The sequence below is a fragment of the Oncorhynchus clarkii genome, chromosome 4, assembly GCF_045791955.1.
Source record: "Oncorhynchus clarkii lewisi isolate Uvic-CL-2024 chromosome 4, UVic_Ocla_1.0, whole genome shotgun sequence".
Taxonomy (NCBI): domain Eukaryota; kingdom Metazoa; phylum Chordata; class Actinopteri; order Salmoniformes; family Salmonidae; genus Oncorhynchus; species Oncorhynchus clarkii.
Window position 1 is genome coordinate 27,201,938 of NC_092150.1, and position 22,485 is coordinate 27,224,422.

Consider the following 22,485-nt stretch of genomic DNA (forward strand, 5'->3'; position numbering starts at 1 on the left):
AGGGTGTAGAGGCAAATTAGACCCTCAGAAAGCCACTTCATCTGAGCTAGCCAGGCTAAGGGCTATCCCGACATACACTGCGATATGTTTGGAGTTTGCTCAATTTCTTACAAAAGAATGGAGAGGCGAGCCTAACTATATGTCACCTGCATTTGTTTATGTCTGATTTCGAGACTTGACACATGTAACAGATGAAATACCTCCCAAATGAAATGTTGTTACTGAGGTTTATAGATTGTAGAATAATAGGGGAGATTTGTTCATTTAAATTTCATGCTCGTTTCATTATTTAAAAGTGGAACATGAATTGGATCATTCAAGTCAAGAGTGTGTCCCACAGTTGATGGGTTTATTGATCCCATCGCCACTCTCTGGAAGTCACTCTTGGAGTTTCGTCATCAACTTGGAGGGCCCTCCGAGCCAGTTGGTGAGCTAGCTCAATGTTTTGACCTCCCACCCTTTGCCATTCTTAACTTCTCTCACCATTCTAACCTTTGACCCCACCTCTCCCCCACTCCCTCCCACTTCCTCTCTCCCCTTTGACTCCCTGGGCTCGGAGTGAACATGCTTCCCTTTCATCCCTCTCTGGAAATAAACAAGGGATCATAAAACTATGCAACGCGTGAGAGTTAGGAGGGAGAGAGAGTTCTGTCTGGTGGGCAGTGGCTGTGCCTGTTGAATGAATACCCCACCAATTAATTTATTTTTGTGTCAAATCGCCAATTGGCAATCCATCCCTTATGGGAAAAATTGATACATAAACAAACATTACAATAATTCACTATGGTAATTCAATTATCATTCTTCTTCCAGTGTTCTCTGCATTGCGCATCGAGTGAAAAAAAACAACGATAGCAAATACGTTTATCCAAACAATAATTACATCCCTAGAGCAGTAAAATAATATACATAGATACATATACAGACAACAACAAAAAATAGTTGTTGTGTGAAAGACAGAGGGATTGACAGAGAGAGGGAGAGAGTATATGAGTGAGAGAGGGATAAAAGGGGTCTAAAGCAGGTGTGGTTTTATGGCGTGTGACTCATGTTATCTTAAACTAGAGATTTAAACCCCAGTGGCTGAGTGGAAAATCAGCTGGTGAACACACACATACACTCATGCACATGCACATACATGCACACACACAATTAATCCAGCTATTGATTGACTCATACCTCCAGCCCTTCCCAATGGTGGTTGGAATCTGGACAGCATAGGTCAGGGGTCCTGTAAGCGATCAGTATTTCTCATTACGAACCAATCGTCTTCTTGCGCCATAAGGGAACACCCTGCCACCCATGGAGCTATCCGTCTCTGGGGGGAGGTAACTCAATCCCCCAAGGCCCACCTACCCCTCGTTTCCCTGGGGAGACTCCCCTGCCAAGCCCCCCTACCCCCCTGAATCAAACACCACATATAGCTACAGATAACCTAGCCCTGTGGTTGCTGGCAGAGAGGGCTACTGGATATAGAAACATCAACAGATTTCAAAAGGATGAGGGCAAAGGAAACTGAGAGCCACCCTCTCCTTGCTTACCCTCTTTGCACATGCACACACACATACACACGCATACATGCACACATCAGCAAGCACGTGTAAACACAAATACATACAAACACTCCTAGGGCTCTGGAATGTATTTGTTGTTGAGACAATCCCAGAAAAACACACTCTCCTGCCTTTTCTTCCTCCCCCTCTTTCTCTTTCCTCTCCTCCCTCCCTGCCCCCCTCTCACCTCTCCTCACTTTCCTCTCTCTCTTTCCTCCCAGATTGTATAAATATCCCTGAGCTGTTGAGAGGGACTCAGAGACCTGAGGACCCTGACCTGTGAAACAAACAGACCAGAAGAGAGAGAGAGAGAGAGAGGCAGACAGCAAGACAACAGACAGAATAATCAGAGAATAAGAACAAGAATCAGCAGTAACACATTAGGGAAATAAAGTAAGATAAATAACAATAAGAAATAAGGAGATGGAGAACATTTGGGCCAGAACCAAGTGAAGTGATAAAGGGGCAATCACCACGACAGAGAAAGAAGAGCTGAAACACAGAGTGAAATAGGAGACACATTGATGAGACAAAGAGAGTGAGAGAGACCAGAAGAACCGTGTCTAGTCTACATCTGTGTGTAGCCCACTTGTGTGGTTGTGTTTGTATCCACCATGTGGCTGCTGCTTAATGTTTGTGTGCTCTGTCTGCTGCAATATGGTGAGGGGCAGGACCGTGCCACTCTCTGGAGAGGGAACGACCGTAGCGGGCACTGTCAGTACACCTTCACCGTGCCCAGCCCCAGCGAGACCAGCTGCCCCCCTACAGCCTCCGGAGGACCAGAGATGGAGGGGCTCAAGACTAGACTCAGCCTGCTGGAGGTATTGGTGGCCAGGCTGACTGGAGGGGAGACAAGGGGTCCTGGGCTTGGGGCTGGGTCCCAGGCTGGTCTGCAGGAGGCTCTGACGCAGGCCATGGGAGACAGGAGCCTATTGCAGGGAGAGAAGGAGCATCTGGAGAGAGATGTGGAGGGGCTGCAGAGGAGGGTGGAGGAGATGAGGAGAGAGACGGAGAGACTGAAGAGCAGACCCTGCTACCCGCAATCCCCTCTGGTGCCTCCCAGCGTCCCACTACAAGACAGTGGTCTGCGACTTGCCGGAGGTAAGTAACAACATCTGTCTCTCTCCTCCTTCTTCTCTCCTAATGGGGGGGAGAAAGCTCATATGATTCCTGATTGAGACCTACACCACTTATGGACAGACTGTGGCATGTGGAGGTGTTCTCCAGTCTGGCTCGGAGACATACAGTTGAAGTCGGAAGTTTACATACACTTAGGTTGGAGTCATTAAAACTCATTTTTCAACTACTCCACAAATTTCTTGTTAACAAACTATAGTTTTGGCAAGTCGGTTAGGACATCCAGTTTGTGTAAGACACAAGTAACTTTTCTAACAATTGTTTACAGACAGATTATTTCACTTACAACTCACTGTATAACAATTCCAGTGGGTCAGAAGTTTAGATACACTAAGTTGAAAATTCCAGAAAATTATGTCATGGCTTTAGAAGCTTCTGATAGGCTAATTGACTTCATTTGAGTCAATTGGAGGTGTACATGTGTATGTATTTCAAGGCCTACCTTCAAACTCAGTGCCTCTTTGCTGGACATCATAGGAAAATCAAAAGAAATCAGCAAAGACCTCAGAAAATTAATTGTAGACCTCCACACGTCTGGTTCATCCTTGGGAGCAATTTCCAAACGCCTGAAGGTACCACTTTCATCTGTACATACAATAGTACGCAAGTATAAACACCATGGGACCATGCAGCTGTCATACTGCTGAGGAAGGAGACGCGTTCTGTCTCCTAGAGATGAAAGTACTTGCGAAAAGTGCAAATCAATCCTAGAACAACAGCAAAGGACCTTGTGAAGTTGCTGGAGGTAACAGGTACAAAAGTATCTATATCCACAGTAAAACGAGTCCTATATCGACATAACCTGAAAGGCCACTAAGCAAGGAAGAAGCCACTGCTCCAAAACCGCCATAAAAAAACCAGACTGCACATGGGACCAAAGATCGTACTTTTTGGAGAAATGTCCTCTGGTCTGATGAAACAAAATAGAACTGTTTGGCCATAATGACCATTGTTATGTTTGGAGGAAAAAGGGGGAGGCTTGCAAGCCGAAGAACACCATCCCAACCTTGAAGCATGGGGTGGCTGCATCATGTTGTGGGAGTGCTTAGCTGTAGGAGGGACTGGTGCACTTCACAAAATAGATGGCATCATGAGGATGGAAATTTATGTGGATATATTGAAGCAACATCTCAAATTAAAGCTTGGTCATAAATGGGTCTTCCAAATGGACAATTACCCCAAGCATACTTCCAAAGTTGTGGCAAAATGGCAACAAAGTCAAGGTATTGGAGTGGCTATCACAAAGCCCTGGCCTCAATCCTATAGAAAATGTGTGGTCAGAACTGAAAAAGCGTGTGTGAGCAAGGAGGCCTACAAACCTGACTCAGTTACACCAGCTCTGTCAGGAGGAATGGGCCAAAAGTCACCCAACTTATTGTGGGAAGCTTGTGAAAGGCTATCTGAAATGTTTGACCCAAGGTAAACAATTTAAAAGCAATGCTACCAAATACTAATTGAGTGTATGTAAACTTCTGACTCACTGGGAATGTGATGAAAGAAATAAAAGCTGTAATAAATCATTCTCTCTAATATTATTCTGACATTTCACATTCTTAAAATAAAGTGGTGATCCTCACCTAAGACATGGAATTTTTACTAGGATTAAATGTCAGGAATTTTGAAAAACTGAGTTTAAATGTATTTGGCTGTATCTAAACTTCCGACTTCAACTGTGTGTTTGCTGTACATCAAGTGTCTTTTGGTTTTGTAGGAGAGTCAGGAGATTCTGAGTTAACTGGAAGAGCTGAGTAAAAATGTGATGCACACACTCAATGATGAGGCGTTTTCCTGTAACATAGAGGATTCCACAGAACTGTTTGTGTGGATATGGGTGGGTGTGTTCTTGTGCATGTCTGTGTTTGGGCAACACAAGGAGGTCGAAGTAGTATCAGGTTTCTCAGCTATCTGTTTAAAGAGTGGAGGGAGGGAGGAGGTTCTAGGGGACAGTTAGTTAGTCTTAGTTAGTCTTTTATTTACAACCAGAGCCTTCTTTATGGGGACGTGATGCCGGCGTGAGAAAAGACAAGCAAGACATGTTAGAGTCCCATTTCCATCTTACCTTAGGGCTTTGATGCCGGCGTGAGAAAAGACAAGCAAGACATGTTAGAGTCCCATTTCCATCTTACCTTAGGGCTTTGATGCCGGCGTGAGAAAAGACAAGCAAGACATGTTAGAGTCCCATTTCCATCTTACCTTAGGGCTTTGATGCCGGCGTGAGAAAAGACAAGCAAGACATGTTAGAGTCCCATTTCCATCTTACCTTAGGGCTTTGATGCCGGCGTGAGAAAAGACAAGCAAGACATGTTAGAGTCCCATTTCCATCTTACCTTAGGGCTTTGATGATGTTTGACTTGTTCCTATAAATAAGTAAGACATGAGGAATCCCAACAAAATGGTAAAAACACACCCCATGCCAATCCCACCCCAACAACCAGTATCCAGTATCAGTTCTCTTTTTCTCTATGTTTCACAAGTAGTATGGGGCTGTGGTTGGGGGTATTGCTTTTCCATACTATGTCATGTATTCCCTTTGAATCTGGTGATTCAGCTAAATTAGAAGTCGCTAGCATTATTTACCAATTATTTATAAATTAGTGTGAAAGTACCCAGTTTTGAACACTAGATGCCACAGTGCTTGTTACTGTATACCGCCACACTTTTATCAAATTTGCTGGTCTCTTTAAATAAATCACATTCAGAGAGAAGGAAACGCATGAAAAAGGGAAGAGAGGAGTAAAACGTTAAACCATATGTTTGTGTGCGTGCGTGTGTATGTGTGTGTGCACATTGGCTCGTGTGTTTGTGCTCACACAAGTGTGGTGAGGCTTGGTAAAGGGGTCCTTTGCGGGTGGGTTCCTGGCTTTAACAGCCAACCACTTAACAAACACACCATAAATCCCCTCCTGACCTCAGCTGATAGAGCTCAGTTTTACTAGACTTGTTCAAATACGGTTGGCTCTTTACTGGGTAACATCAAAACAGGCCGTGCTTTAATGTCTCTCTTTATTGTTTAACTCAATGGGATTTCCTGGTTAAACAGTGGTTAGAAAGGGCTGGTCAGTCAGAATCAGGCATCTACAAGATGAGGTTGTTTCTGATGGTCAACCATGTGAACATTGTGCCTCCACAATGACATCGGTTTGATGCCACTCATATTGTTTCTGGAAACCTCTGTCCCCGTTGTGCCATAAAGTGTTCTTTTATCTGTTTTTTTTTATCTGGTTTTATTGCTAGTTTGAGTTACCTGGGGTGGCAGAGAATTCCATGTAGTCATGGCTCTATTTAATACCATGCGTTTCTTTACCTCTGTTCTGGACCTGGAGACTGTGAAGAGACCTCTGGTTGCATGTCTTGTGTGATATCGATGAGTGTCTGGAATGAGTGCCAACTGCTTGAACAGACAGTTCGGTACCTTCATAACATCAACACCTTGCGCAAAGACATATAGTGATGCAGTCAATCTCTCCCCAAATTTGAGCCTGGAGAGATTGACATGCATGTCATTGACATTTGCCTAAGTGCAATACGTGCTGCTCTGTTTTTGACCAACTGCAATTTGCCAATGTCCTTCTTTGCCGCACCTGAACACACAACTGGACAGTGGACCAGGTGCGACAAAACTAGGGCCTGTAAGACCTGTCTGGTTCACTGGGATATCAAGAAAGCACAGCAAAGCCTTATCATGTACAGACCTCTTCCCATTTTAGTAACACATTGAGTCTATATGTTTTGACCATGACAGCATGCTATCTAGCATGACACCCAGCAGTTTAATCTCTTCAATTTGCTCAATAGCCACATTATTCAATAATAGATCCATATGAGATTTAGGGTTGAGGGTTTAGTCTGAGTGATTAGTCTGAAAAATGATACTTTTTTTTACTAGTTTTGTTTTATATTTAGCACCAGCCTATTGCTAGTTACCCATTCTAAAACTGATTGGAGATCTATGTTAAGGGTGTCCGTTATTTATTTTACTGTTGTAGCTGATGTGTACTGTATACTGTTGAGTCGTCAGCGTACATGGACACACAGGTCAGTGGAAGGTCATTAGTAAACACAGAAAACATTAATGGTCCAAGCCGCCTGCCCTGCGGTACACCACTCTCAACATTCAACTTCCATTAAAGAAAACCCTCTGTGTTCTATTGGATAGGTAATTGTCCATCCATGATAAGGCAGAGGATGTTAATCCATAACACCTATGTTTTTCAGTAATATGTTATGATCAATGATGTCAAAGGCTGCACTGAGGTCTGACAATCTTATTATCAATTTCTTTCAACCAATCATCAGTCATTTGTGTCAGTGCCGAGCATGTTGAGTGCCCTTCCCTATAAGCATGCTGAAAGTCTGATCCTAATTTGTTTTCTGTAAAATAACATTGTATTTGGTCGAACAATTTTTTGCCCCAAAGGTTTGCTAAGCACCAGTAACAGGCTGATTGGTCTGCTGTTGGAACTATTAAAGGCTGCTTTGCTATTTTTGGTCAGCTGAATGCCACTTGCCTCCCTTCAAGCCTGAGGGCACACTCCGTCTTCTAGGCTTAGATTGAAGATGTGGCAAATAGGAGTTGCAATGTATTCCGCTACCAGCCTCAATAATTTACCATCCATGTTGTCAGTTACAGGTGGTTTTTAATAGATAGTAGTAATTTTTTCACCTCTTCCACACTAACTTTGCAGAATTCAAAGCTACAGCGCTTGTCTTCAAATCAAATCAAATCAAATTTTATTTGTCACATACACATGGTTAGCAGATGTTAATGCGAGTGTAGCGAAATGCTTGTGCTTCTAGTTCCGACAATGCAGTAATAACAAGTAATCTAACTAGCAATTCCAAAACTACTGTCTTGTACACAGTGTAAGGGGATAAAGAATATGTACATAAGGATATATGAATGAGTGATGGTACAGAGCAGCATAGGCAAGATACAGTAGATGGTATCGAGTACAGTATGTACAAATGAGATGAGTATGTAAGCTTGTCTTTCATTATTTGGTCCGTTATACATGAATATGAAGGCTCAGCATTTGTTGTTTGCATGTCATGCCCAAGTTGTCTAATCTTGTCAACAAAAAAAGTTATTGAAGAGGTTGGCAATATCAAAGGGTTTTGTTATGAATGAGCCATCACCCTCAATGAAGGATGGAGCTGAGTTAGCTTTTCTGCCTCGAATTTCATTTAAGGTACTCCAGAGATTTTTACTATCATTATTTGTTTAATTTATCTTTGTTCCATAGTATAGTTTCTTCTTCTTTTTGTTTAGTTTACTTATGTTTAGTTACTGACTCACCTCCCCCTAAATAGATTCTGTTACGCAAGTTTTCTAATGGCTTATGAAAAGGCACTGTTGTTGTAGAATAAATGCTATCAACAACAGCCAAGCCAAGAGGCCCATGGTGAGTATGGCTGCATCCAAGAACAACAGCTCTGCTACACAGCAACATGAAGGTGGACTGTGCCGAGAGATTGAGACTGAGGGAGACATTCAGCCAAACATGAGCCTTTTATCTCCTCTCAGGTCTAATAACTCTAATAGCACAGGGTTAGAAGGCTTGATTGGGCCATCCTCAGGGAGCATGGGTAGGAGTGTTTTGGTGTTTCAGTCTGTGAGGACTTGCTGTGGTCATGATGTTCTGCCAGATTTGCCCTTATATCCATCAAACACACACGCAGACACTCACACAAACAGTGTGCACTTGTTTACCTGAGATGATGAATAACCTTGCCCCCTGGGAACTGTTTTGTAGTTCAGGGAAGCGAGACTCTTTCCCCTCACCTCCCTCCCTCACCCCTCCTCACCACACTCCTCTTCCCATACCCTTTGGCCTAGAAAGCATCCATTGACCCAGGTCATACAAGACATGAACAGAAGCAAATATAAATGACCATTCTTATTGGGCAAGTTCAGGCAGTACAACTCTTTTCTTCCGTTTATGCCTGTTGAACGTGACTCTGGTCTCCCACCCTTCACTCCTCACACTTCTCCTCTGCCTTCTCCCCCAACTTTACCCCAAACTCACCCCTTCTCCCCACATGTGTAGTACTTACTATAGAATGTTGTAGTATACTGTAGAACAGGGTTTCCCAAACTCGGTCCTGGGGCCCTCCTGGGTGCATGTTTAATTTTTTTGCCCTAGCACGACACAACTGATTCAAATAATCAAAGCTTGATGATAAGTTGGTTATTTGAATCAGCTGTGTAGTGCTAGGACAAAACCCAAATGGGAAACCCTGCTTTTGAATACTATAGTAAATACTAAAGTATTATCCACAACAAAAACACCATACATTAATGTCCGCAAAAACACGACACTTTTTTAACTATAATAAATACCAAAGTATTATCCATAACAAAAACACAACACTTTTTTAACTATAGTAAATACTACTTTATTAAATTTGCATTGTACTCTATCCTTTCCCCTCCCCAATATCACAATTTGTGCCACCCATAAGTGAGAAACCTACATGCCAAGTATAGACCATATATTGTGTTCCCTACAGTTTTAGAAAATATTTGTTCAGACCCCAGTCTTATCTAATTACCTACCTACCTACAGGTTTTGTAAAATGTGCTCTTTCAGTATTTCTCCAGTAGGTTTCCTCAAGGAGAAAACCTCCACTTCGATGTCAAAGATAATAAAAACAGAAACACTATAGTAAATACGACAGTGATGTCTGCAAAGACACTACAGTAAATATTACAGTATACTACAGTCTACAAAAACACTGCAGTAAATACTTCAGTGTACTACAATCCACAAAACCACTACATTCATTATTACAGTATAATCTACAGTTTTCCTTTAATATGGTATTTATACTATAGTTACACACACACACACACACACACACACACACACACACACACACACACTGCATAATTATGAGGCTGTTAACACGTTAACATGTTAGCATCCATCACTGTTATAGACCCAGTCACTGCTGCTGTTCATCAACACGGGTGAAGTGTTTAGTTTAGAAACTCTCAACTGTAATGGTTCTCTGAGGGGCTGAAGGGAAGGGGGGGGGGGGGCAGAGGAGAAGGGGAGTGATGGGTGAGCCTTGGGGGAATGTTTGGCCTTGTTCCAGTTGAACTAAACTGGTATGAGGAATGGCTAACTGTGGTAGCAAGGCAGGTCGGGGGCTTCAAGACTAAAGGTTGTGTGTGTGTGTGTGTTCAACAGTCCGGCAGACTCCACAGCAGCTGGGAATCCACTCAGGAGTGTTTGTTTTCTCCTCTTACATTCCCTGCTGTCAGTAGTGCTGCCAGAGACCCCCCTCACCGCTCCCAACACACACACAGGGACCCCATGGCTGGCTGATGTAGGCCGCTCTGGGCTTGATGGCCACTGCATGGTCAGTGTTGATGCTGTCATTGTACTGTGATGTTAAAAAGTGTGTGTGATTCTACATCCATGATGTGTTTGCAGATGCTGGTGTTCTCTCTCACCTGGTATCCAATGCTGGAAGACAAGGGGACACTGGCAGTTTGAGAGGTAAGCTTCTGTGGTGTCACTGATTATGTGTTTGCATGTGTGTGTACAAATTTAATTTCAACAGAATGAATAAAGTGAACCAATAATTCTGAATTATTATTAATTCACAAATATCCCAGTATTACCACAAAATTAGTATAATTACAAAAATATGCCATAAAATAGATTTAAAATAAAAGCAGACTAGTTAGGCCATGAAGTAATTTCAACATCTAGTTTTGGTTGAGTTGTCAACTAATGTGAATTCAACAAAAAATGTCACCATGTTATCGGGTTTAGGTTCAAAGTTGGGTGAAAGAAATACAAAATTCCCTTTCGTTGAAGACCTTTTGCAAATCCAATCACTTTTCCTTCTTTGATTCAACATCATCACATTGAATTTTTGTTGTTGAAATGACATGAAAACAACGTTGAGTCAACCTGTCCAGTGGGCAGTGTCCAGTCCAGTGTCAGGGACAGATGTGCTAGGAGGTGCTCAATCTGCTCCTGAGGGTTGCTGTGTTGCAGTCATCACACCTTCAGCTGGAATGTGTAGGCATTGCGTCTCAGGTAATACATTAGGGGTAGATTGTGGTAGTCCTCCACAAGCCGCTTTACCTTCTCCCAGCTACTGTGGACTTTCTAGTGGTGGTAGGTTGCCAGTGAGATACTGCTACCGTTCAAGTTCAGTCAGAGCATGTCGTTGTCGCAGGGCATCGATTAACTACAAAACCGTTGGGTTTGTGGGACCAGCAAGTGTCCTGAAGGCCCGATGCCAATCCTTCATCTCCACAAAGTCTTGCTGCTTGACAGCATCGTAGTAGTTCAACATTTTGGAAATAAACATACCAATGGCAAATGACGGTGCTCTTTTGGTGAAGACTCCTCGAAGTGATCTCCAGTGCCCAATGTATGTCCCTCAAAGTGGCTCACAACTTTGCACAGCTCCTGTTCCTCAGAGGATATGGGGAATATCAGCTTCTCCAGATCTCCATAGCATCTCTCTACATCAGCGGGTGGGATGAACAAGAGCGCATGGAGCATTTTGAGGTGGAGGGTGAAATTGGGGTTGCTGCAGTACACAGCTGTCTTGGGGTAAATTCCTAATTTCCTCCAACCTGTGGCTTAGTGGTACATAGTTTTTGTGTTTTAATAGGCTGACTCGAGAGTGATCTGTTCCTACAATTTGTATATGAAATTTCAGATTTAGATATAGTTTAGATGTAGTGAACTACTTTTTCAAAGTAACTTTAGCTAAGTAAACTATGTTTTTCTTAAGGGTAGCCTCACTTCTTCCAGTGTGAAGTAATTGGTAAAGTATATTTTTTTCAGAGTAGCTTCCCCAACACTGTCTCCAAAGCATGATTGTACTGTATGTACTGTATCTCCCAAAAAATATTTAATATATAGACATCAGATGAATTGCATGTTCAACTCGACATTGCTGTCATTTTGAAAATTAACCCTTAATACAACATCAATAGTATGCTCATTGTTTATGCTTACTTATAGGGCAGTAAAATATAGGCTGCTGGAATCACGGTCGACTGTCGCAGTCCCAAAATGGTGTACGACTGCCGTAACAAGGGTGGGGCCACTTAGAATGATCCATCAACACTGCCCTACGTAGGCAAAGTGCAGTAACTACGAATTTGGTTTTTTAAAAATGTTATATTATAATGTGGTATTTCTTTTTCTGACATAAGAACAAGCCAGTCGATTAGGATATATCATGAAGTACCAGAAATTGATGTCTGTCCAGATATTTTGCAGTACATTTTTTTCAACGTACGGTAGTTACTGCACTTTGCCTTTGTAGGGCAGTACACACCAGGACACGGACTGGCACAGGACATCTAAGTGTCGTTGTAACGATGAGAAACCTGTCTTTTCCTGTCATGCAGGAAGAACAGCTCTTCCCTCGCTGTGCCATGGTAGCTCTCAGGGATGAGCAGGTTGTAGAGGGTCGGTACAGGGGCACCTGGATGTTCAGTAGGTCCTCTTTTTCTAAAGGGCTCACTCAAGCAACAACAAAAAAAACATGATTTTTTATTGGAGAATCGTTTAGCAGCAGATATTTGCATTCAACTGTTTAGTACGCGATCAGATGCGCCCGAGCCCATTCAGTTGGCATTATGTGCCCATTCCGGTGGATATATAGCTTGATCACATAATCAAAACAGAATTAGCATGTGCAAACTATTAGGTGCAGCTCATTTGCACACCCATAGCTACAGTTGCACAGTTCCTTTAATCGTGACTTTATTGATTTGCTACACTCACTTGCAATGAGTATATTTTTTTCACTTGCAATGACCAAACTAGGCTGGTTGTTTGAGATGTAATGATGAAAAACGAATGAAAACCACAAAATGTGCATATGCCTATCTTTCTAATCATACGCTTAAAACATCTACTCTGTCTGTCTGTCTGTCTGTCTGTCTGTCTGTCTGTCTGTCTGTCTGTCTGTCTGTCTGTCTGTCTGTCTGTCTGTCTGTCTGTCTGTCTGTCTGTCTCTGTCTGTCTGTCTGTCTGTCTGTCTCTGTCTGTCTGTCTCTGTCTGTCTGTCTCTGTCTGTCTGTCTGTCTGTCTGTCTGTCTGTCTGTCTGTCTGTCTCTGTCTGTCTGTCTGTCTGTCTGTCTGTCTGTCTGTCTGTCTGTCTGTCTGTCTGTCTCCTCCAGACCCAGCATGGCGGTATGGTGGCAATGCAGGGTTCCAGGAGTTGAAGGCTGAGGTGACTGAGATTCCTGCTCCTAGTACTGAGGACAGCACAGGTGAGACACACCTGGATATATCAAATTGGTCATTAACCTAATGCGGTCCCAACAGTCCGAATACTATTACACAGTTACCCCCTCTCCACCCCTGCACAGCTGACCCTGCAAACACGACACTTCCCCCCTGCTGCCCCAAAACAAATATTGCTATTAATACACAGGCAATAACAACACTAAATGCCAGAGCAATAGCCCGGTAAATACCAACACCAGAACACGAGGGACTGCATGTGTTTTATATGTTAAGATCCTGACAGGGAGAGATAAGTATGTTCAGTAGAGCTTCAGTGGATCTCTCTCTGTCAGGATCTTAACATATAAAACACATGCAGTCCCTCGTGTTCTGGTGTTGGTATTTACCGGGCTATTGCTCTGGCATTTAGAGGAATGTGTAGAGGGAAACGTGTATGGTGATAAGATGATCTCCACCATACATACACGTTTCCCTCTACACATTTCCGCTGCAGTTTCTGTCACATCTAGAAAAAGACTGAAACGTCAACAAAATAAACATGTTGAGATTCATGTTTGTGCTGGAGTTATTAATATCATTGATGACTGTGCCTGTATATAATTACATAATCCCCCGCTGTTACACACACCACTCTGTCGTGAATATCCTAAAGGTATTTTAGAAAGAGGTAAATATACAGCAGCCTGATCATTTTCTCAGTGAGAGGCTTGAAGTGGTGGAGGATTCCTTCCTGTATCTGATGACTCTCAGCTCAGCTGCTCTTCTACTAACTCGGTACCACACACACACTCATAGGGCCTGTTAATTAGCAGAGATGCCAAATCGTTGTAGACCTGCTATCTGTCTCCATTATGAGAAATGATCATCTCTCAGATCTTTCAGCAGGCGTTACCTCTTCCCTCCATACCCCTATCCAAAAACAGGATTTACCACAGATTATCTCTACACACACCTCTCTTCTCTGTCTCTCTCTCTTCCAGGGTGCATCTCAATAGTAAAAATAGCATCGTCACCCCTGACATCTAATGACCTGTCCCTATAACTGCCCACCCCCCCATCTACCCATCTCTCTTTTCATCTCTCTAACTGCTCTCTCTCTCTCCCTTCCCCCCTCCTCTCTCCCAGGCTGTGGGGAGTTGATATCAATAGGAGAGCCAGTGTCCCATCGTAAGGCTGATAGTATAGCTGGTAAATATGGGGTGTGGATGCAGGATCCGGAGGCTGTGGCGCCCTACGGAGGGAAGATGGTGTGGCGCATCGATACTGTGGGGTCAGAGGTCAGACAGCTGTTTGGTTACGAGGACATGGACCAGCTCTCTAAAGGCTACCCCTCAAAGGTGGGTGACTGGACTGACTGGCATGGGATAGACCTAGAGGCTAACCTTAACCATAGATCTAAGATCTAATGACCTTACCCCTAACCAACCCCACCTTAACCATTAAGGGATGATCATATTGATGTATAATGTAAAGTCTGACCATTGACCAGACTGTATTATCATTATTTATTACAAGGTGTTGCTGTTGCCGGAGCCAGTGGAGAGTACAGGAGCGACTCTGTACCGCGGCTCTCTGTACTACCAGCGCCGCCGCAGCCGCACCCTGCTGAGGTACGACCTGGCGTCTGAGAGCATCGCCGCCCGCCGAGACCTGCCCCACGCCGGCTTCCACGGTCAGTTCCCCTACTCCTGGGGCGGCTACACTGATGTGGACCTGGGGGTGGACGAGCAGGGCCTGTGGGCCGTCTACAGCACCAACAAGGCTAAAGGAGCCATAGTGGTGTCCCAGCTGGACCCACACAGCCTGGCGGTGAAGAGGAGCTGGGAGACCAGCATCAGGAAGAACAGCGTGGCTAACGCTTTCGTCATCTGTGGCCGTCTCTACACGGTTGCCAGCTACACTGCTCCTAACACCACCATCAACTTTATGTTCGACACAGCTACAGGCCAGGGGAAGCAGGTGGCGCTACCCTTCAGGAATAAGTACCACTATAACAGCATGGTGGATTATAACCCTGCCCAAAGGAAGCTGCACGCCTGGGACAACTTCCACATTGTCTCCTACGACGTCAGGCTGGGTCACCAGTAGAGGAACTCACAACAAAAACCTTTCAAAAAGACTTTCTCTTGTCTTTAGAGCAGTTAGTGTGGTAGTCAGTGGTTAGAATGCTATTTTTTACCACCTTCATCGATGCGAAGGTTTAGTAGTTACCAAAACTGGCCACAGCAGTGATTGAGATGAAGCTTTTTCAAGCAAATTGTGTTATGAATAAAAACCCCTGCAGGTATCTTGTTTCAGTGGGAAGGCTTTTGCTGTGGCACAGTCCACAAACATGTTTATAGAGGAATTATTTTTCTACTGTTTAGTTGTAAGAGATCGGATTTTATTGTGTTTTGATGTATAGTGTTGAAAGGGAGGTGAGGGGGCAAAGAATAAATAGTAAAGTTTACTTCTTGCATACTGTACCATTGGTCATCATACAAACTGTATTGTGTATAAAACTCCTTCTGACCTGTGCATTGTACACCACTATTACATTATGTACAAATTCATACAAAGGTCAAATAAAAGGTATCCATTCTAAATAACAATAACTTGTTTATTTTTGTGTAAAAATCAATGACTTCTAGTAGGCACACATGACTGATAAAAGTGTCTGCTAAATGGCATATATATATATACAGTACCAGTCAAAAGTTTGGACACCTACTCATTCAAGGGTTTGTACATTGTAGAATAATAGTGAAGACATCAAAACTATGAAACAACACATGAAAACTTTTAAATAACACATGGAATCATGTAGTAACCAAAAACGTTTTAAACAAATTAGATGTATTTATATTTGAGATTATTCAAAGTAGCCACCCTTTGCCTTGATGACAGCTTTGCACACGCTTGGCATTCTCTCAACCAGCTTCATGAGGTAGTCACCTGGAATGCATTTCAATTAACAGGTGTGCCTTGCTAAAAGTTAATTTGTGGAATTTATTTCCTTCTTAATGCTCTGGAGCCAATCAGTTGTGTTGTGACAAGGTAGGGGTGGTATACAGAAGATAGCTCTATTTGGTAAGAGACCAAGTCCATATTATGGCAAGAACAGCTCATATAAGCAAAGAGAAAAGACAGTCAGTCCATCATTACTTTAAGACATGGGTCAGTCAAGGTCAGTCAATCTGGAAAATTTCAATCTGAAAGTTTCTTTAAGTGCAGTCGCAAAAACCATAAAGCGATATAATGAAACTGGCTCTCATGAGGACCGCCACAGGAAAGGAAGACCCAGAGTTACCCCTGCTGCAGAGGAGAAGTTAGAGGATAGAGTTAATTGCACCTCAGATTGCAGCCCAAATAAATGCTTCACAGAGTTCAAGTAACAAACATCTCAACATCTGCGTGAATCAGGCCTTCATGGTCGAATTGCTGCAAAGAAACCACTACTAAAGGACGCCAATAAGAAGAAGAGACCTGCTTGGGCCAAGAAACACGAGCAATGGACTTAGACCGGTGGAAATCAATTCTTTGGTCATGAGTCCAAATTCAAGATTTTCGGTTCCAACCGCTGTGTTTTAGTGAGACGCAGACAGAGTAGGTGAATGGATTATCTCCGCATGTTTGGTTCCCACGTGATGCATGGAGGAGGTGTGATGGTATGGTGGTGATTTGCTGGTGAAACTGACACTGTCTGCACACTTAACCAGCATGGCTACCACAGCATTCTGCAGGGATACACCATCCCATCTGGTTTGCGCTTAGTGGGACTATCATTTGTTTTTCAACAGGATAATGACCCAAAACACACCTCCAGGCTGTGTAAGGGCTATTTGACCAAGAAGGAGAGTGATGGAGGGCTGCATCAGATGACCTGGCCTCTACAATCAACCGACCTCAACCCAATTGAGGTGGTTTGGGATGAGTTAGACTGCAGAATGAAGTAAAAGCAGCCAACAAGTGCTCAGCATATGTGGAAACTCCTTCAAGACTGTTGGAAAAGCATTCCTCATGAAGCTGGTTGAGAGAATGCCAAAAGTGTGCAAAGCTGTCATCAAGGCAAAGGGTGGCAACTTTGAAGAATCTAAAATATATTTTGATTTGTTTAATACTTTTTGGTTACTACATGTTTCCATGTGTTATTTAATAGTTTTGATGTCTTCACTATTATTCTGCCGTGTAGAAAATAGTAAAAATAAAGAAAAACCCTTGAATGAGTAAGTGTGTCCAAACTTTTGACTGGTACTGTGTATATATATATATATATACAGTGAGGGGGAAAAAGTATTTGATCCCCTGCTGATTTTGTACGTTTACCCACTGACAAAGAAATGATCAGTCTATAATTTTAATGGTAGGTTTATTTGAACAGTGAGAGACAGAATAACAACAACAAAAAATCCAGAAAAACGCATGTCAAAAATGTTATAAATTGATTTGCATTTTAATGAGGGAAATAGGTATTTGACCCCTCTGCAAAACATGACTTGGTGGCAAAACCCTTGTTGGCAATCACAGAGGTCAGACGTTTCTTGAAGTTGGCCACCAGGTTTGCACACATCTCAGGAGGGATTTTGTCCCACTCCTCTTTCCAGATCTTCTCCAAGTCATTAAGGTTTTGAGGCTAACGTTTGGCAACTTGAACCTTCAGCTCCCTACACAGATTTTCTATGGGATTAAGGTCTGGAGACTGGCTAGGCCACTCCAGGACCTTAATGTGCTTCTTCTTGAGCCACTCCTTTGTTGCCTTGGCTGTGTGTTTTGGGTCATTGTCATGCTGGAATACACATTCACGACCCATTTTCAATGCCCTGGCTGAGGGAAGTAGGTTCTCACCCAAGATTTGACGGTACATGGTCCAGTCCATCGTCCCTTTGATGCAGTGAAGTTGTCCTGTCCCCTTAGCAGAAAAACACCCCCAAAGCATCATGTTTCCACCTCCATGTTTGACGGTGGGGGTGGTGTTCTTGGGGTCATAGGCAGCATTCCTCCTCCTCCAAACACGGCGAGTTGAGTTGATGCCAAAGAACTCCATTTTGGTCTCATCTGACCACAACACTTTCACCCAGTTGTCCTCTGAATCACTCAGATGTTCATTGGCAAACTTCAGACGGGCATGTATATGTGCTTTCTTGAGCAGGGACCTTGTGGGCGCTGCAGGATTTCAGTCCTTCACGGCATAGTGTGTTACTAATTGTTTTCTTGGTAACTATGGTCCCAGCTGCCTTGAGATCATTGACAAGATCCTCCAGTGTAGTTCTGAACTGATTCCTCACCGTTCTCATGATCATTGCAACTCCACGAGGTGGGATCTTGCATGGAGCCCCAGGCCGAGGGAGATTGACAGTTCTTTTGTATTTCTTCCATTTGCGAATAATCGCACCAACTGTTGTCACCTTCTCACCAAGCTGCTTGGCGATGGTCTTGTAGCCCATTCCAGCCTTGTGTAGGTCTACAATCTTGTCCCTGACATCCTTGGAGAGCTCTTTGGTCTTGGCCATGGTGGAGAGTTTGGAATCTGATTGATTGCTTCTGTGGACAGGTGTCTTTTATACAGGTAACAAGCTGAGATTAGGAGCACTCCCTTTAAGAGTGACTAAGAGCAAAAGACTAAGAAAAGGGGAGTGGAAATGTGACAAACAGGAGAGAAAACATTGAGTTACTACATTAAAGGAGATCAAACTCAGAAAGACAGAATATTTGTGGTTTATTATACACTCCTCTTGGGGACTCCACACACTCACAGAGTCTGCCTCTAACAAATCACAAATACTGTAGTCTTGGCTTGGGGACTCCACACACTCACAGAGTCTGCCTCTCACAAATCACAAATACTGTAGTCTTGGCTTGGGGACTCCACACACTCACAGAGTCTGCCTCTCACAAATCACAAATACTGTAGTTTTGGCTTGGGGACTCCACACACTCACAGAGTCTGCCTCTCACAAAACACAAATACTGTAGTCTTGGCTTGGGGACTGCACTTTAGAAAGCAGAAAGTCTTGAACTAGAATCACATTTTGGTTCATAAAACCCACATAATCCAGATTTGATGAGCTCTATCAGTTTGAGAAAAGCAGATTCAGCGACTTGACTCTGAACAGAGAATAAACCAAATCCTTATTTTTTGACAAGGTACAGAAACAACTTATTTAAGACAAATGGAGGATGGAGTGTGGTCTAAACCTTTGGCAGATGAGATTAGAACTTGTTGACCAGTGTGGAACTGTCTAATCTGCACAAGTTTGTCCCTGTCTGATTGGTTAGCTGAGTCCTGACTGTTTGTTGAGCGATTGGTCAGAGTAGGTAGAAGTTGCCCCTAACCACGGATACAGAGAGTCAGAAAGGTTTTGTATCCCCCTGATGGTAAAGGTTAAGAATGGGGGTAGGGTTGTCTGACCCTAGATCAGTGGTTAGTCGTTCTGTTTCTTCTTCTTGGTGTCTGGCATGCCATTATCGTTGGCCTGAGAGGAGAAGTGTTCGGACATGGCTGCCAGGGCTCGGTACCGATGGGATATTGTGTTCTTCACCTCCTTAGGTAGCTCAGCATAACTACAGGGACCAGAAAGAGAATGAGAGACACAACAATAAATCAGCTGGTAATAATCACTTTCATTCATTTTCTTTTTACTGTTGTTGTCAATACATAAAATAGACATCTACTGCCCCCGAGTGGTAGAGTAGGAGAGTAATAAAGGAGTAATAAAGTGTGATACGTAAACACAGACTCCTGCGAGTAAAATAAAAGTCCTGCTTACGTTTTGTCAAATCCGTCTGGTTGGAAACAGGGGTCCCATCCAAAGTCTCTGGGGCCTCTAGGCTCTACAATGTGCCCCTAAACAGTTAGGGGGAAAAATACATGTTTATCAAAGCAAAGCATGCAGAGTTAGTGTTAGTTAGTGTTAGAGTTAGTGAACTTGTTCTCAACTGGCCTACCTGGTTAAATAAAGGTGAAATAAAATAAAAATAAGACTGCTGAAATTTGGTCAAAAATCTTTCATCTGTTGTAATGGCAAGGTATATTATCGGATTAATGTGGTATTCAGTTTTCCTGACACAAGAACAAGCCAGTTGATCAGAATATATCATGGAGTATCAGAAATGGCTGTCTGTCTAGACAGAAAAATACTTTGAAGTCAGATTTTGCAGTAAAATAAATGACGTAGGTACTGCGTTTTGACTTTTGTAGGGCAGTGTACATATTTTTGTATGTTATCTTTTGTTCTACATTGATATTGATTACTGCATTGTTGGGTTTGGAGCTTGTAAGAAAGGCATTTTACTGTACCTGTGCACGTTACATAAAAACTTTACATTTGAAACGATATTCTGACCTCAGTTATCCCTCTGAAGAGTTGTACTGGCTCCTCTTTCCCTGGACAGAAGGCAAAGGTACATAGAGCCCAGGCTGACTTATCTTCAAACCCAGCCAACATCTTATACAGACCTGGATAGAGGGAGGGACGGTGACACAAACTCAAACCCAGGAGGTTGGTGGCACCTTAATTGGGGAGGACTGGCTCGTGGTAATAGCTGGATCGGAATGGTATCAAATACATCAAATACATGGTTTGATGCCATTCCATTTGCTCCGTTCCAGCCATTATTATGAGCAGTCCTCCCCTCAGAAGCCTCCACTGCACACTCAAACATTACATTTAAGTAACTGTACTCATTCATTCACAGATGAATCATGATTTACCTTCAGGCCTAAGTTTATCCAGGAACCATTTTCTACACACACACAAGAAAAAAAAAACGATAAATTGTTAATAAATGTATTGTCATATTAGAGAATCCGAACACAGGCTCCACAGAGAGGTTATAGAGGCCTACTCACATGTAGGGTCCTGGTAGACCTCCCAATGCTCTGAAACAGAGACAGGTGTCCTCCACGATGACTGGTCCATCAACCTGAGAGAATTGACACAGACAAACCAGGTCAGATTAGCATTTATACACGCATCTCTAATCCAGACCTCATTACAACAGCACACGGAAAAGAACAGTCCACAATGACACACCTGTTTTACTGCTTCCTTACACTTCTGTATAGAGATCTCGTCTGGTTCCCCCTGGTATTCAGGCACTGAGAAAGATGGACAGTAATTTAGTCCCACATGAAGACTTAACAGAGATGTATTGATTAGGTATACATCTATCTCGTCATTCCATTGAGAAAGTTAACTCACAGTCAATCTTCTTGGACACTAGTTTGTAGGGAAACTTGTCCCCCAAGATCTGAATCACCTGGTTAGACAAAGAACAGCAGTCTTTTATGATGGCATGAACTTGTGAGTTGGTCTACAGTGTTATGTGTAAGACAGGGACGGGCAACTGCCCCCCCCCCCCCCCCATCAATTCCACCCCACCCCCTCAAAATGAGGATGATGATTTTTTATGAACCCAGCTGGGGTCCCAACTTACTGTTTAGAGTTAGCATAGTAGATTACACAAGGTGCAATAAAAAACAATGTGATTGTGCATCAGGGGTTTCTCTCTTATGTCAGTCACTCAATTAGCCCATGTCAGTGAACATTTTTTAGATTGGTAAATTAGTCTAGCGTCCAGCTATTTATACTTGAAGTAATCATGGTCGAATTACAGACTCATTGATTTTGTTAGTCACTTTCACTCAGATATCATATTAAAAACTGCAAACATTTATATCCACCCTATAGCAAAATGTGTACAATTGCAGGAAATTAGCTGTAAAACTGCACATTTGTCTCTTCGCCCAATGACGAAATTAGTACAATTGCAGGAAATGTAAATGTTTGGCTCGCAGGTTGGGGATGTGTGCCCCCCCCCAACAACATTTTGCGTAGGGCCCATATAAGGCTAGGGCATGGATGTGGGTAGGCAGACCCGCAATCCACTGTAGCCCCTACTGGTTCGATCCTGCTGTATCGGCCGTGATCGGGCGTCCCATAGGGCGGCGCACAATTGACCCAGCGCCGTCCGGGTTAGGGGAGGTTTGGCCGAGGTAGGCCGTCATTGTAAAATTAGAATATGTTCTTAATTAACTGACTTTCCTTGTTAAATAAAATAAATAAAATGAGAAGTTCTGATTTTTTGTGCCACCCACCCCCATCAAAGTTGCCCATCCCTGGTGTAAGGCTTGGATGACACCTGCTGGTATGGTGCTATACTGTTAAACATGCAGGACTCCAATAACCCAGTTCATGTTATACAGTTAATGTGTACAAGCTATTGACGTAGTCTCTAAAATTAGATGAATTATATATCAAAACATTTGATCTCAGCAGGTGTAATCTAAAACTTGGCCACCACCACATTTACCCCTGTCAGACTTCCATTCTGTCAGGAGTCGGCTGGAACCTCTAATAAACAGCTCACTTTGGAACGTTTCAATGTTCATTCCGGGCCATTTCTACAGGGAATAATAATTGATCTGAAGCATTCCCCACCTCTTCTAGTTTCTTTGCGTTTCCAGTCACGAAGACAACGGATCTCCCCACTGGAATAGCCATGCTGAGGCCTCTTGATGTCTGGAAGATAATCACGAACGGACCAGAACACGCTGCACCACAAAGACATCCGGCACTGCA

The 22,485-nt window shown here is 43.1% G+C and overlaps 2 protein-coding genes and 1 non-coding gene across 3 annotated transcripts; 2 read left to right on the forward strand and 1 right to left on the reverse strand.

The window, feature by feature from the left end:
• The first annotated feature begins 1,805 nt into the window (after window positions 1–1,805).
• LOC139406660 (myocilin-like) lies at window positions 1,806–15,510 on the forward strand. The gene is made up of 5 exons (XM_071149513.1): window positions 1,806–2,654; window positions 10,130–10,195; window positions 12,856–12,948; window positions 14,051–14,262; window positions 14,441–15,510. Exons 1-5 carry the CDS (start codon window positions 2,168–2,170, stop codon window positions 15,011–15,013), a joined length of 1,431 nt encoding a protein of 476 aa, XP_071005614.1. The 5' UTR covers window positions 1,806–2,167; the 3' UTR covers window positions 15,014–15,510.
• LOC139408133 (U7 small nuclear RNA) lies at window positions 9,265–9,317 on the forward strand. Its single transcript, XR_011634190.1, has one exon. It is a non-coding gene; the product is annotated as a U7 small nuclear RNA (small nuclear RNA).
• A 3,093-nt stretch (window positions 15,511–18,603) lies between the features above and the next one.
• Window positions 18,604–22,470, reverse strand: LOC139406661 (inosine triphosphatase (nucleoside triphosphate pyrophosphatase)). The gene is made up of 8 exons (XM_071149514.1): window positions 22,345–22,470; window positions 21,106–21,163; window positions 20,938–21,002; window positions 20,754–20,827; window positions 20,616–20,647; window positions 20,248–20,360; window positions 19,672–19,748; window positions 18,604–19,465 (listed from the first exon to the last, which is right to left on the reverse strand). The coding sequence occupies exons 1-8, from the start codon at window positions 22,405–22,407 to the stop codon at window positions 19,327–19,329; spliced, it is 621 nt and encodes a 206-aa protein (XP_071005615.1). The 5' UTR covers window positions 22,408–22,470; the 3' UTR covers window positions 18,604–19,326.
• Between the last annotated feature and the right edge of the window lie 15 nt (window positions 22,471–22,485).